Raw genomic sequence first — 15,236 nt, forward strand, 5'->3', positions numbered from 1 at the left:
GGTCCTAGACCCACCATGTTCCCATGTCACTGGGTCTACAAAGAGCCCAGCAATGGAGAATCAGGTTTTGGGGTTCCATAAGGCTGCAGGGGGACAAAAACAATGTTGTGACTGTACTGGTCAGTTCCACCTTTTAATGCAGGTGTTTTTCCAGGTGTACACAGTTCAGAGGCTAGCCATTTTCAGTGCCTTCAATGTTAACCCTGTGCTCCCCAGCAACTAAGGGAGAAAATCTATCATAAAAATCTCAAAGTTGGCATGTGTTTTCTCATGTTCCTTTAATGTTGTTGGAAAATAAATTCTGTATGTACTTAGTGTTGTTTCCAAAAATGTGGTCGTCATTTTCTACTTCTTTAGAATCTGAGGAAGGATTGCTGTGTTAGTCCAAATATTTTTATTGCATCTCCTGTAAGAAATAAATTTTCTAACTTTCATGAGTGCACAGATGCAAGTCGTGGGGCTTGTTGGATAACGCAATCTTTAGGGTAAATAATTTCCTTTAAAATAACCATGATGGATTTTCATGGTGTTTTGGGATCCTTTTGCTTGAAAGCAGTTTTATGTAACAAACAGTTATTTGATTACATGGTGGTATTTCAGTAAAATAAAGTGTTTTATAATTTAGAGCTAATATACTAGATAACTGTTCCCTGAGGGTGTGTCTACACAGCGAACTTATTTTGAAATAACAGGTGCTATTTTTCTAATAAGTTTGAGCATCTATACAACGCAACAGCTATTTTGAAATAATTTCAAAACAGTGGATTCCTTATTTTGGATTTGGTAAATCTCATTCCATTAGGAATAGCACCTGTTTCGAAACATGTGTTTCAAAATAGGGGCCATGTAGAAAGGGAATAGGGGCTATTTCAAAATAAAATATTCTGGAATATTTTATTTCAAAATAACACTGCTGTGTAGACATAGTATTTCAGATTAGAGCCCCTGGAAGCCCAGGGGCTCTAATCCAAAATAGGTTCTATGGTGTGTGGGCACACTATTTCAGCATAAGTTTTGCTTATTTTGGGGCTTCCCTGTAGCGTAGATGCATTATTCTGAAATAGTTTATTTTGGAATAACTACTACGGAATTAACTATTCTGGAATAATTCTGTAGTGTAGACATATCCTGAGACAGAAAAAATTGCTTAACATAATGTGTGTGCAGGCATTGTGTGAGTGTGTTTGGGTGTGCATGCAAATGAGGCATGGATTTAAATATCTCACACCATATTTACATATTCATGTGTGCTCTAGCTTTCAGAAGAGCTATTTCCAGAAGCCAAAGCAGCAGCATGGATGAGGTTCCCTCATAGGGAAACTCCCCTTTCGAAAGCACCCTTCTTCCTGAAACAAAATAGAAAGGAGGGTGCTTTCAAAAGTGTTGGGGGGGGGGCGGTTTCCTTCCACACCGCTGCTCTGGCTTCCAGAAATGGCTGTTCTGGAAGGTAGATCATATGGGAATATGCAAATGAAGCATGTGGTATTTAAATCTGCGCCTCATTTGCATTTCTAATCTTTTCATTTGCATGCCCTGTCCGAAAGGGAGGGGGCCGTGTAGAAGCAGCTGTAGAGAATACATCCATATGATCTATCAAGAAAATTGACATATACTGTTATACTTACATATTATGTGTTTGTATGTATGTGTATATTTATATATTTATTGTGTTAGTGTGTAAATATTTATATTTGAATAATATACATTTATGTAAAATTACTTTTTATCTTGCAGCTCATGGGTTTAAACAGATTGCTGTTAACTGAAACCTTTGGTCAGAGCCGTATCTGCTAGCTGGTCACTTGACTTAAGTGCACGGCTGTGAACTGAAGAACTTAACTTGAATTCTTTGGGGTTGTACACCAGTATGTCTTGTAACCGTCAGATATTGAAGCCCAAAAGGTGGCTTTCTTGGCAAAACAAATGTGGCTCAGTTGAGCCCAGGGGTGGGTATTCTACACAAACCCCGGTAATGCTGAATCATCTGTCCCAGATCCAACTTCATTGAGGCTCACTTAAAGCCTGCAAACTATCCCAACTGGAAGTGAGTGAGACAGCCAATGCAACAGCCTTCTCTGTTGTGGAACAGCGGAGACCAACATGGCTTTATCCAAATATGCTTGCCACTGCAAATAGCCTAATGCAAAACTGCTGTACTCTGATGCTTCACGTGGCTTCTGTATGGTCACTGGTATAGTACAATGCCATACAAAATTCAGCCATGTAAGTTTATAACAATAGATAGATAGATTCTCATGCCCATATACTTTCTGCTGTTTAAAATGGAAACCTACCTACTTCGTCTTACACTGGGTTGGTGAAAGGAGAAGCAAGCACACACAATTTCATTGTTTCTGGCAAAAGCAAGAATAAAAAAATAATCTGCAATGAGCGTGTAGACCTGGTAGCCATTCCCACAGCCTGATGCACACTGCAGGGAGCATTTGCACAGAGCATTTGGTTTAGGGATGTTTAGTGATTAACTGGTAAGCATGAGCCTTACTATAATATACTTATGGAGTAAGCAGCCCTTGCCAGTTAACTCTGACTGTGGCCAGCCACACCAGGTTGGAGCAGCCCTGGCTACAGAGGGACCCCATGGCTGCAGCAGGGCCAGGCAGTGAGAGTTAAGTTAAAACAGTTAAATACATGAAGCTCAGCTAGTTAACCATTTTAACATCCCTAATTTTCAAGTTTTAAACTACCACTGAACTTGACAATATCACCTAAATCTCTCTCTGTTGATTTTACTACCTGTAAGAGTGATAATCACACTTAAGAAATGGTGGCTGCAGCATTTAACTAGTTAATGTCTTCTTGGGTGAGTGCGAACCAAAGGATTGTTAGAAGAATTTGGGAAAAATTAACTAGTGTTGCATAGCCAAAGGGCTAAAGCAAATTAGATTTAACCCTAGTGATCTCATTGACTAGGATTTTCTTGCTGGTTGATTCAAATATTAACATGTTTTCTTATTAATCCCAGATTAGGAAAGCAGCATGTGCTGAAGATACGTCTCATGCAAGGAGCTAGAAAACCTTTAGTATTTAGATGCTAGCTATTGAAAATCTTGTGCTGCTTTATTAAATAATATCACCTTTCCTGTTTGTTGAACCTAGACCATGCATAGTTGGGTAGGTGAGGATTTGCCAGCTAGATCAACTACAGCCTCCTCAGGGCCTGGTGAAGGAAACCTGGAAGAGAAATGTAAACAGGTAGATTAACAGCGGTGTACGCTAATCACGCAATACACTTTCTGTGTGCGGTTTAGATTTCTAATATGGTCTAGTTGTGTAAAGAGACATTAACCGATTGCCTGAAAAAGTGATGCCTCCGTTATGCCTGTGTGTGAAATAATAGTTTGGTTTTAATGTGTCTTTCTGTTAACCCTATTGTCTAAAAGTCATACCTGGGAGAAATCTGACCCAGATTGTTGGGTGTGGGTGTGAAGAGGAGGGTGATCACCAAGGTGGTGTTTTTACTTTCTTCTGACTAGGCAGGCTGTAGGCCAGGATAGTCCCCAGCCTATGCTAGAGCAGCTTACCCTGGCTGCCGACACCTCCAAGGGAATGGTGTGGCTGCAGGAGATCAGATTAGCTTCAGTTGTCTATATGAACTGGCTGGGTGGACTTTACAAGTCGCTCATGTTAAGTTCAGAACACTGATTCCACTCCGTTCTTAAAACAAATTTATTCTCCCACGTGTTCCTGACATTTTGTCTAACTTGACAGTTGCCAAACTTGGTTTCAAAGTGATTTTGTGTATTTCTATTAGATTTCAATTAGATGGCAAGGGCCGTAGGGTATGTCTACACAGCAGCTTTCTTAATTTGAAATAAGCTATTCCAGAAGAGCTGTTCTGGAATAGTTTATTTCAAAATTAGGCTGCTGCACACGAAATGCATTTTGAAATAGGGCTTAGCTGTTTCAAAATACAGCATCTACGCACACGAACTACATCTACACTAGCTCCCTACTTTTGGAAGGAGCATGGTAATGAGGGAGTTCAGGAGATGCTAACGAAGCGCTGCCATGAGTATGCAGCACCTCATTAGCAAAATGGAAGCCACACGCCATTTGAAAGTGCCGCTTTCTAAATGCATGCTGCCCATGTAGACTGGGGCCTTTTGAAAGGACCCTCCAGACTTCAAAAGCCCCTTCTTCCTATTTAGTTTTAAGAAGAAACCTATTTGGTTTTAGGAAAAAGGGACTTTTGAAGTCCAGGCAGTCCTTTCGAAAGGCCCCCGTCTACATGGGCAGCATGTGTTTCAAAAGCGGCACTTTCAAATCGCATGCGGACGCCATTATGCTAATGAGGCACTGCATATTCGTGGAAGCGCTTCATTAGCATCTTCCAAACTCCCTCATTACCATGCCCCTTCTGAAAGGAGGGAGCTAGTGTAGATATAGTTCTACAGCTTTTGTCGAAACAGAGACATTGGATGCACTTTGGCTTATTTTGAAATAGGCTCTATTCCCCATCTTAACAGTTCTTGTTTCAAAACAGTTATTTAAAAGTAGGCGCCCTTCCTCGTAGCATGAGGTTTACCAAATTTTAAGTAAGCCAACCTCTATTTCAAAATTATTTCAAAATAGCGTAGACACTAGGGTAGTTATTTCGAAACAATGGCTGTTATTTCGAAATAACTTTGCTGTGTAGACCTACTCATAGGAACTTAGTCAATCTGTCTTGTCAACCAACTGACTTGTCTTCACGTAAAATGGGATGTTGAATATAAATATTGGTGTCAGAAGACGCTGTTGGATGGCAAAGCTTTGGCAGGAATTGATCTGCAGCCCAGCAAAGGTTTAAGTCAATGCACTTGGTGAGCAAGCAAAAGCTTTTGGAATGTGAAATATATCGTTATTGAGGGAGAGATGGAAGTAACAGATCCCTACTGGGAGAGCCAACATCCTGACATGGGATCAGATCCCCCATGAACATAAGCAGGCATTGACTTCATTCGTGTTAATGCTATGAAAAGATGGCCCTTAATATCTAGTTTATCTAGCCCTAGCAGGAGATGTGCTGAGTTTGCACAAGGCTGATGCTGTGTCAGAAGCTGGGACACAAAAGCAAGACATGATTCCTTTCACATACCCGCTTTCCTGTCCTCAGCAGGAGTGTTGCATGGGCAATGCTGTGAAGCAAGTACAGACTCACTCCGTTTGTCTGTATGTTTGTTCAGTGTTGTCCCTTTAATGTTCGTGAGTAGGGCCAAGATTGCCAAAAGCAATGTGCTCAACCTGAGACCTCTTGTAAGGGCACCCCTTTGAAAATCTCCCCTTGTAAGGCGTCTCAGGTTGGGCACCTAAAAACTCAAATATCCTAATCCCTGGTCACTTTTGAAAAATTGGCCTCTAAACTTATAGCAGTTAAATATCCAGTGAAAACATTCTCATTTTGATCTGTATTTTCAAGCAAGTACATATCTGATTACCAGAAAGTTTTAGGAGTGCTGCTTCTGGCTCCTTCAAACACAAGAAAACAATCATACCCACTGCCCAAATGGAAGGCTTGGATATATTGAATCAGGAAGTGCTGCGACAGTAAAACTTAGCAGTGAATAGTTCAACTTTTGCCTTACTTGTGCCCTGCTGCTGCTGTTGCAGGCAATGCAAGCCTGCAGCTGGTTTGGCTGGAGTTTGATCAGAACATTGCCTTTTGAATCTTGACGGAATATCCTAGCTAGAAGCAGATCCTGGTTTGCATTGTGGTTCACTCCTGCAATACACAAACCAAGTAAAGTTAAACCTAGTTGTAGCTGAGTATTGATAAAAAAGAGCTGCCTCTCCCAAATTAAGGTTAAAGTAAAAACCACTGAGGCTTAGTACTCTCTCAGTGCCTTTACTGAGTTACCATTTACTAGTAGTAGTTTGTATTTTGAAAGGAGCACTGTTAGCTCAATCACACATCAGGAAAAGGTTTGATCATTCTAATGTTTCCCCCACCCACACACATAAAAGTACAACATCCCTGGGCCAGTTGGCAGGCAGTAATAACACTACCAAATGGACATTTGCAAACCTAGTACTGTAGATCTTTTCTAAACACATAGGCCATAATAAATGCAAAGGGGAAGGAGCCAATGGCAAAAAATCTGATGACCTTGGGAGCAGGACTTGTCTGTAGCACATCTGTGTCCTCCAAACTGCAACTCAGGTTCAGCTTGTGGCCATGAGGCAATGGTCCACGTTGCGATGAAGCAAAGATATGCTGTCCCAAGTGGCTCTTTGATTTGTGCCCAAAAAGCATGATGTATCATGGAGCACTGCAGGGACAGGTGACCGTCCCATCACCTAGAGAACTTTGTACTCCCTTCTGCAGCTCCTTCCTGGCCCAGTGGAGGGCGTTCTGTCTACACTGGGAGCGTAAGGACTGGGAAGACTTCTTGCATCCTTCCCTTCTTCTCATGCCTTGTGCACTTGTCCAAGGTCCATGCACAGTCAGGCCTTAAATTTTGGACCCAATTTCTGAGTAGTTTCCAGCTTACGTCCTGGAATTCCCGTTAGTGGATGTTCCAGGCACTGAGCAACGTCAGCCCAGTTTGTGTAGGAAATAAACGTACCATACCATGGAAAGAGGAATGTGATGAGAGAAGTCCACAGAGGAGCACATTCCAAGTGTAGTTTAAAGTTCTTATCCTCAGAACACTGCTCAAGTCCCATCTTTTTATAGTGTCACTGAAGTTGAGGTTTGCTTGTCACGTTGCACTAGTGATTGATTGTGCGTCAAGTTTCTAACCACTAAATAAATAATCCACAAGAATGCACGATTTCCTGAATGGGTGTGTATTTTGTCATGATTATCATTTCATTCAATTCAACATGCTGACTTTTCTGTTGTGGGGCCTTTTGTTTGCAATAATATTTTCATTTCAGAAAATAGCTTGATGAAAACAGGACAGACAAGGAAACCGTTGGGTACAGGATAAGGCGATTGGCAGAGGAGCAAGAGTCTGGAGTTAGGATTTTTGGAGGGGAAACCACAAAGGGGAAATAATTTCTCCCCTCCTTCCATCCCTGGGGCTCTTCATTTCAATGAATTAGCTGCAGGCTATGCTTCCGTTGAAGTGACTGGGAATTTTTTCAGGAGCCAGCATGCTCTCTGGTTAGTGCATGGAACTGAAAGCAAGAGACTTTGCCAGCCCCTTTCAGTGCATTCCTGGGAAAGTCCCCTCGACTCTCTGTGCCACAGTTTTTTCATCTGCCAGTTGGAGATGCTGCTACATTTACCCATATTTAAAGAGCGCTTTGAGATCTACAGACTAAAAGTGCTTTTTTAAAGTAAGGCCTTATTATTAAGTTGTAAGCCTAATGCGTGGAGAGGTAAGTAAAATTAGTTTTCATGAAGAAACTGTGGGATATCTTCATTCTGCTTAGACCTGAAAGTCCCTTCCCTACCAATGGATTCCATTTCATGAGAAACTGAATGCACTTTTTATTGCAACTTTTAAAACACTTACTTTACTGAAAAAGGTGTCCTCTGTTTTGATGAGCTGCAGCAGTTGCAGTTACAGCTAAAATAATGGAACACATGAGTTTGTTTTAATGAATTCTTTGTAGATATTAATTTTTTTTGGACGTCACAGGCAAGTCTAGAAAGCGTCTGAACCAAATGTCTGTGATTGCAGCATCCGTGTGCAGTTTCCTTAATCAAAGCACATGTAACCTGGCTTTCACTCTGTGAGCTTAAACTACCATACTTTGTCCAGATAAATACTTCAGAGGTTAGTCAGGTGTACAGATAACAGGGTGGAGAACATGCTGCTGCTGAGCTATTTTTAGAGATCCTTCATCACTGCAGCTTCTTTGTAGTTATTTTCTTCTTTTTCCTTTGTTCTCCTCCTCCTCCTTCTTTCCCCACCAGCCCTCATTCCTTGCTTTATATGTCCCTGATTTCTCAGGTCTACTCCATAATCTGAAGTGGGTCTTGCCCACAAAAGCTCATTACCGAATAAATAAAATGGTTAGTCTTTAAGGTGCTACAGGACTGTTTGCTTTGTAATGCACAATCAGTAACTATCAGACCATTTCACACATCCCTCTAACGAACAAGGGAAGGAACAGAAAGCAGAATTGGAGCATTTGGGGGCTGGTTGTACAGTCCAAAGACATGTAGGTGAGGGGCAAATGACTGTGTAATTTACTTGTGTAGTTATGTTACTTGTTGTTAGCAAAACAAAACAGCAGTCATGAAGTGCTACATAACTGCTGTTTTGTTTTGTTAGAATACAGAGTAACACGACTACCTCTTTGCTGTTAGCGGTTGTTTCCACTGTACACATTCCCATTAAAAGCTCTTTCTGCCCAGCATTATCCATTGCCACATGAGTTTAATGAAGTCACGTTCTTACCTTAGAAACGATTATTCCAGCCTCCTGAGGCACATGGAGTGAAACCCTGGGCCCTTTGAAGTCCATTTCAAAATTCCCATTGGCTTCAGGCAAGCCTAGATTTCGCCTGTTGCTTGCTAGGGACCTGTAGATACAGCATGTTACACTGTGGGAGTGGGAGTGGGGATTTACTCAGACTTTGTGCCACGAATAGACTTGAAGGAGCCTGTCTGGTCATCCTTACTCTCAAGACTGAGCTGCAATACAGGGTTAATATGTGAAAAGAGGGTAATGTGTGAAAAGCAGGGGTTCATAGTCCCTTTCGCTCTAAGATAAGAAGCTACAATCCTGGAGTCTTACAATTACGCTATTCTGAAAGATGTCTCTGTTTTTGGTTTTGGTTTCTTTTGTTTTGTTTTTAGCAGCAACTTGGTGGTGTTCAGTGGAAACACCCTGCAGGGCAGGAAGGAACCATAAGATTTTATTACTGGAACTACAAGCAACTTGTTAAACTTGGAAAACAAATAGAATCCATGTAAAAATACCCCATAAGCCCAACTGCTAAACGATTGGCTTCAGCAGGGCTTCCCTGCTGTGTGTCAGAAATGTGCCTGTCTCATATGGTAACTTTCTGTTTAAATGAAACATCTGTAAGATTTGCTGCAAGGATCATTTTGGACAGAATGAAGAATGTTCTAACTCTCAGAAAAGAGAAACTGATGGATGCTTTTACCTTTCTGTCTTCTTTCTAGGCAGCACAAATAGTCCTGATTTCATTGTTTGAACTGAACACTCCTGAGTTTACCATGTTACTTGGTGCCTTGCCAAAAACATTCCAGGACGGTGCTACCAAACTCCTGCACAACCACCTGAAGAACTCCAGTAACACTAGCGTGGTGAGATGCTTCTGCCGCTAATATCCACAGAAAAGAGCAGGACTGCAGAAGCTGGCAGTTCAGTGATGAACGGATGTTTTGGATGTTCAGTAGCTTGCCTGCAGCCCTTGGATCAGTTTGACGTTTTGTTGAAGTGACCACTAAAACAATCCTGCCAGCTCTTTTTAGGTTGAATCGGCATGGGAGAGCTTCTTCAAGCATCTAAGTGACTTAGGAGTATATAACAGAATGGAACCTGTGCTCCTAGGTTCACTGAGCTGCTTTTGGAAAGCCCACCCGAAGTGTTCATCTTGAGCTCTTGGCTAAAATCAAGGGCCTGATCTTGCAAATTCCCTGTGCTCAGTACTGCCCAATTAAAATCCAGTTAAAACTTTGTTCTCCATCAGGGAACTAAAGCTTTGATCCACTAGGTCTTTTCCATCTGTAACCAGTGCACCTAGGTTTTGCAGGTATATGATGTCTTTATATACTTCTATTCTATTCAAGGAAAAAAGGTAGTAAGGAATTTTTTTTGTAAATCTTTTTTCCCCCCACTCAGTTTGGCGCACACATGCTAGAAGAGCTTTTGCTGCAATTCTTGACTGAAACAACTCGTGCAGAAATCCTGTGTAGTTCAAATAGGGTCATGCCCTGCAGCCTTTGCACACCCATTGTATTGATTGGGAGTTTTGGCTGAACAAGTGCTGCAGGATCAGGTCCACAGGAGGAAGGTGCTGCACGTACCTGTGCTCTTGATGGCATATTGCAGTGCCTGTCCACCATGCATGGCTAGTGCTACCCGGCCAGAATGGAAACCTTTTTAGCCATGTTGCGTGGTGTAAATGACTCTGCAAGGCAGTAGAGAATCAGGCCCTAAATGGCTATTGCGCACTAGTTTCTCTTGTTACACACCAAAATCCAAAACCACATTCCAGATGATAAAAAAGCGTAAATGTATTAAAATAATTGTTTAAATGACCAAAATAGTGGTCCCCTTACTCTGCAATACAAAGAATTGTGTTTCAGAGGTTGAATAACTTGATAAACCACATCTCTGGCAGGACTGCTTTAGGAACGGCAGGACAAAGACTCAAACATATGCTGTTAACCCTCGATTTATGCGGAGGTTGTGTCCTGGGCAACCTCTGCGCAGATCAAATTTCATGTAAATTGGGGAGGGTGGGAGGTTGGGGAGATCCCCAGAATTTCCCTAACTGGGGTAAGTGGGCGGCTGGAGCCTCTGCTCCAGCTGCCGGCCATGCAGAGCAGCCATGGTGCCCCTGCTGCTCCCCAGCCATGGTGCGGTTTGGCCCCAGGGCTGCTCCAGCCGCGGCGCAGGTTGGCCCCAGAGCTGCTCCGACAGTGACAGCTCCAGCCATGGCGTGGGTTGGCCCCAGGCCTCCTCAGGTGGTGGCAGCTCCGGCCGTGGTGTAGCTTGGCCCCAGACAGCTCCACCCGTGCCTGCCCCTCTCCGCCCCTGGTGTTGCAGTGCCAGGCAGCTGCAAGGCAGGAGCTGCCTCCTAAGGAGCCCCTGGGCTGGCCAGCAGTGCAGGGGTAAGCAGAGAGGCGGGGTACAATAAAGTAGGGTCCTGCTGGCCTCGTCACGTAATATGAAAACTCGTTAAGTCGAGTCTGCACAAAGGGAGCATCTACTGTATTTTTAATTGTGAATCCCGTGACTTATAGGAAGGTATCCGTGTTAACTCCATTGTATGTGCAAACAGGAACACGCATCGTGGGTGGAATCCACAGAGCTGTGGAAACGTGGTCTTTCCAGGCTAGAAAATATTAGAACATCCTGCTTTTGTGTGTGCCTTCACTTAATCCTACTGAAATCAAGTCCGCGAATAACCTAGACAGTGACAGCACAAACCAAAATCAGAACGTAACTAATTCTGCCCTGATTTTCACCCATTTATACACTCTAGGGAGCCCAGTGTAAATAAAAAGCAGATTTGGGGGCCATTTTCTTTTTGTCTCTTTCTATTGTGTATAAACATTTCCCTAACTCTTTTCTTCCTGCTTCTGTACCAGGGTTCTCCTAGCAATACTATTGGTCGGACTCCTTCACGGCACCCCAGCAGCAGAACCAGCCCCTTAACTTCCCCTACCAACTGTTCCCATGGTGGACTGTCTCCAAGGTAAAGCAGCAGTTTAATTAAAGTATTTAGAACATCTTAAAGTGTTTCAGCATTAAATGTGCATTTCTACAAGTTAATTCTTGAAATAAGATGATTGAAACCAAGAGTATTAAATGATTAGGTATGTTTAGTTCAGCAGAGTTTGACAAAGCTCTACACAAAGCACAGTAATGCAGGGTGGGTATTTCATTCTTATATGTGATATCGTGAAACTGGAACATAAGTCTTATATGTGCTTTAAATGTTACATTTTTCCTTTGCAACCAATCCCCTCTCAGACTCTCACACTTGTGTTCAAAGTTCAAGTCTAATAACTAGAGAGAGATTTGAGCCATGCTACAAATCTGGGCCCTGGTTTTCAAAAACATCAGAACTGGTGTGTTTAGATTCAGGGTTTTGGTTTTAGCTCACCTCTAGCAGGACAGCACTTTCTGCTTGAGCAGTGAGCCGGGCTGTATGCTACATGGCCTTGAAGGATGCGATTTCATTCAGAGAGAGACTGAATTCTGGAAGCTCCACTTTCTGCTGCTGGTGTCAGGCAGTCGGGAGGGAGGCTGATTTGAAAGCAATTGCTGAGATATGGAAGTGTGGCGGTTGCTGCTAGGCCCTCTGTAAGGAAACCGAAAACAGGGCAAGCCGGGACCAGTGTGACTTTGTAGTGTACTGAAGTCCAAGCCATTGTAATCAATTGTTGTGCTATTATATGTCTCCATGGAATATTAACCACAACCGATCCTACAGCATGCTCCACAGTGTTTGCTACCAGATCTCATAAGGATATGAGAACAGAGATGATATAGATTCAGACAGAATGGTGTGTTGTAATTCTCTGGGGCAGTTTTTGTTTTAAACCTTGATGCTACTATGCTGGGTATGTTTTTGGTTTCCGTAAGCATTGTCACGAGGATTAATTCTGCTGTTGAATCCCCTTGTGGCAAGAATCATGTGATGAGTTAATCTGACAGGTACCAGGGTAGTTTTGCCATCCAGATCTGAGTAATAGCTCAAGAGAGAAGTCCAAAGTTTCAGGGTACCTAAACACATTTTCATATCCTGAGGTCTGCTTCACTGCAAGGCCAGCCTTAGAACTTGCAAGACTAGACTGAGTCATCACATATGGGATTAAGGATGAGAGGGAATCGTTTTTTCATCAGGAATTTTCACTGGTAAAAATCCTAGGATTTCACTTCAGACAATCCCAGCAGCAGTGTTTCCCCTTTTCCTTGCTGGGATGTTAAGATTTTGAATCACTGGCATGGGAAATTATAGGCTGAGATCTCTGTGTCCATGTGGTTAAAAATGGAGTCATTGTCAATTCTTCCATGCAGCAACTAGTTTTTAATCCAGGACATTTTACTATATCTGGTTTCTGGTTTTGATCTTTATGAAACAGCTGATATTTGCTACTTCATTTATTGTCATGTAGTTTCTCTTTTTGATTACATCCTTTGGTACTTGCCTTGTTATCTCTTATAATTTCAGATCCATTTCTATCATTCTACTTAAATAGTGCATAACCATTTCCAGTGCCTCAAAATGACCATTTCCCTGGGTTTCAAGTTCTTCTGAATCCGTAGACTTTTTTCATTGACTGTGTTCTTTAGGTACAGCTAGAAAGGGCAGTGATTTTGGAAGATGCAGTTCTGTATCGGGAAGCATTCCTGACACTATGTAGAATCCTGGTGGCCTTTTCCATTAGAACAGCAATTCCTTCAAATTTTCATATAGGTCTTAGAAACGCAGAGTTAACTCTTGATTCATTTTTAAAATATTGTGCTTAATTTCCTCATTGTGTTAGCAACATTTAAATAAGAAGTTGAAAAAGAACTGCCTATTTTTAAAATCTATAGAACGAGAGTGATTATAGCTGTAGCTAGAAGGGTACATTTGCTACTTATTTTAAAAAAGGTTTGGCAAAAAAGTGCGAATGTGTTATGGAAAAGTGACGAGGACTCATACCAGCATGAAGGGTATTGATGTAGTTGCCCCTGTGTCAATGTTTCTGCTATAACCTCTAACTTTTAGAAGGCTCAGACTGCTCTCTGATGTGAAAATCGGCCTCCCGCCCCCATTAAAAAAGGTTGAGCTATTTGAGTAGAAATTTCCACCCAGAAGGATTTCTGCAATTCCCATAGATTCTTGTAGTTTAAAAGTATGTTTGTCTTTAAAGGGTAAGGTTATTTTCAAAGTATTGCATCTCAGTTACATGTGCAGTTTGCCATTGCTTCATTTGCTGATCAATTGAGCTGCTTGTGTGTGCATCACTGTGTATTTTGCATAAGCAGTTTAAGTACAAGCACTTGAACTATTAGCGTCAGTTCCTACTGGGCTTTGAGTTTCAAAATTATTTGTGGATTTGCCCTAAAAATGTAGGTTTCTAGTCATATGTACATCCAAGGCATATGTATAGTTGGATGTACATCCACGAGGCTAATAATTCCATTTGCACATGTGGATTGAATAACCTGTGGTTCCTATGGAGGCACTTAGATTTTAATGAGCATAACTTCTATGCCCAGATCTGGGGCTCTTGCTCTTGTTTTATGTTTTCTGGCCCAGGTCCTCAGCTGATTCTGCATGGCTTCACTGACACCAGTGGCACTGTAAAGGGTTTGCAAGCCCTTGTTCTTGCCGAAGTTACTGACTTTTGTGTGATTCTTTTTGTGTTTGGGCCATCTCAGCGAGCTATAAAATTATGACTGAACTAAACGTTACTGCATTTAGTTGTTGATATCAGCATCACGATTAGATTTGTTTATAGTATTAAAGTGTCAAATTCCACCCTAGAAAAATTAACTTGCACAAGAAATAATTCAACCAAAAAATCCCAATAAAAGAGAAATGTATGTGGTTACAGTGGATGTAAATGTGTGCCCTAGTGTAAAATAGTAAGAATTAGAAAATACAGGAAACATAGGGCTTGCCTGCCTCTACAGAGTTGCAGCCGTGCCCTTGTAGTGCTTGATGAAGAATGTTTCTTGTCCGGATAGGTGTCCATTTCTCCAAGAGGCGGTAGGTGTGTCAATGAGAGAAAGTGTTTCCCTTGACATGCCGGAAGTTTGGTGAATATAACTGCATCGCCAGGCATGTGGATTTTCTGAACCCCAAGTAACATAGTTACTGACATAAGTCTGTACTATAAACTAAGCCTCAGTGTGTTTCCTTTGCAAAAAGAAGTTTTCAGAACTTCAGAGCTAGGTGAGGGGAAGAATTGAAATTATCTTAACAAAATAAAGTTATACAGAAGAAACGAGCTTTTCTTATCCAGCAGTGTGTCTTACAGGTAGGTGGGATTCAAGAGATGTAATTTTATGGTTATTGTAATTTTTTTCTGCAAAGCAACATATTTTGGCCAATGACTGTATTTCTGGAACACCTGTCACTTGAATCCTGGCTAATGAATTTCCCAACACCACTCTCCAAAAGGGTTTTCAAATGGCACACCCATTGTGTGCACTGAGAATAATTTCTGACTTGTGTCTGTTTCCAGTCTTGTAGCATCTTTCACGGATGTATACACAAACGTACTCAAACCTAAGAGAAACAAAGTGGCATACTGAATACTCCTACAGCTCAAGAACAGAAAGTCAGAAGCCCAGCCTGCTTGCCAGGAATGGACCTAGAGCCGTTTGGGAGAAGGCATAGTCTAAAATGGATGCTACAAAATCGGAGACCTGTGTGTCAAAGCTTCAGTTAGTGCTCTAATAACTCATGTTGCCATGATCTGAGCAATGCACTCCTACTCTACGCATTTTAACTTGCTCATTGAATGTTGGGTATTGTTTAATCAACCCCCAGTTGGAAGTAGGGGGTTTTTTTTGTTGTTTTTTTTTTAAGTAACAGCAAATAGTCTGTTACTCATATCTTACAATTGTATGGCAGTTATT

At 41.8% G+C, this 15,236-nt stretch overlaps 1 protein-coding gene across 20 annotated transcripts in view; it reads left to right on the forward strand.

The window, feature by feature from the left end:
* The window catches only part of CLASP1 (cytoplasmic linker associated protein 1), a 247,601-nt gene that overhangs the window by 194,166 nt on the left and 38,199 nt on the right, over nucleotides 1-15,236 (forward strand). For 12 of the 20 annotated variants that reach the window (XM_075001123.1, XM_075001124.1, XM_075001126.1 and 9 more), the window contains 2 exons: nucleotides 9,086-9,229; nucleotides 11,243-11,349. In XM_075001123.1, the coding sequence (XP_074857224.1) occupies nucleotides 9,086-9,229; nucleotides 11,243-11,349 (251 nt within the window). Of the gene's footprint in view, nucleotides 1-3,117; nucleotides 3,214-9,085; nucleotides 9,230-11,242; nucleotides 11,350-15,236 lie in introns of all 20 variants that reach the window. The other 8 variants (XM_075001118.1, XM_075001117.1, XM_075001119.1 and 5 more) reach the window with 1 other exon arrangement.

Source organism: Carettochelys insculpta, chromosome 8 (assembly GCF_033958435.1).
Source record: "Carettochelys insculpta isolate YL-2023 chromosome 8, ASM3395843v1, whole genome shotgun sequence".
NCBI lineage: Eukaryota > Metazoa > Chordata > Testudines > Carettochelyidae > Carettochelys > Carettochelys insculpta.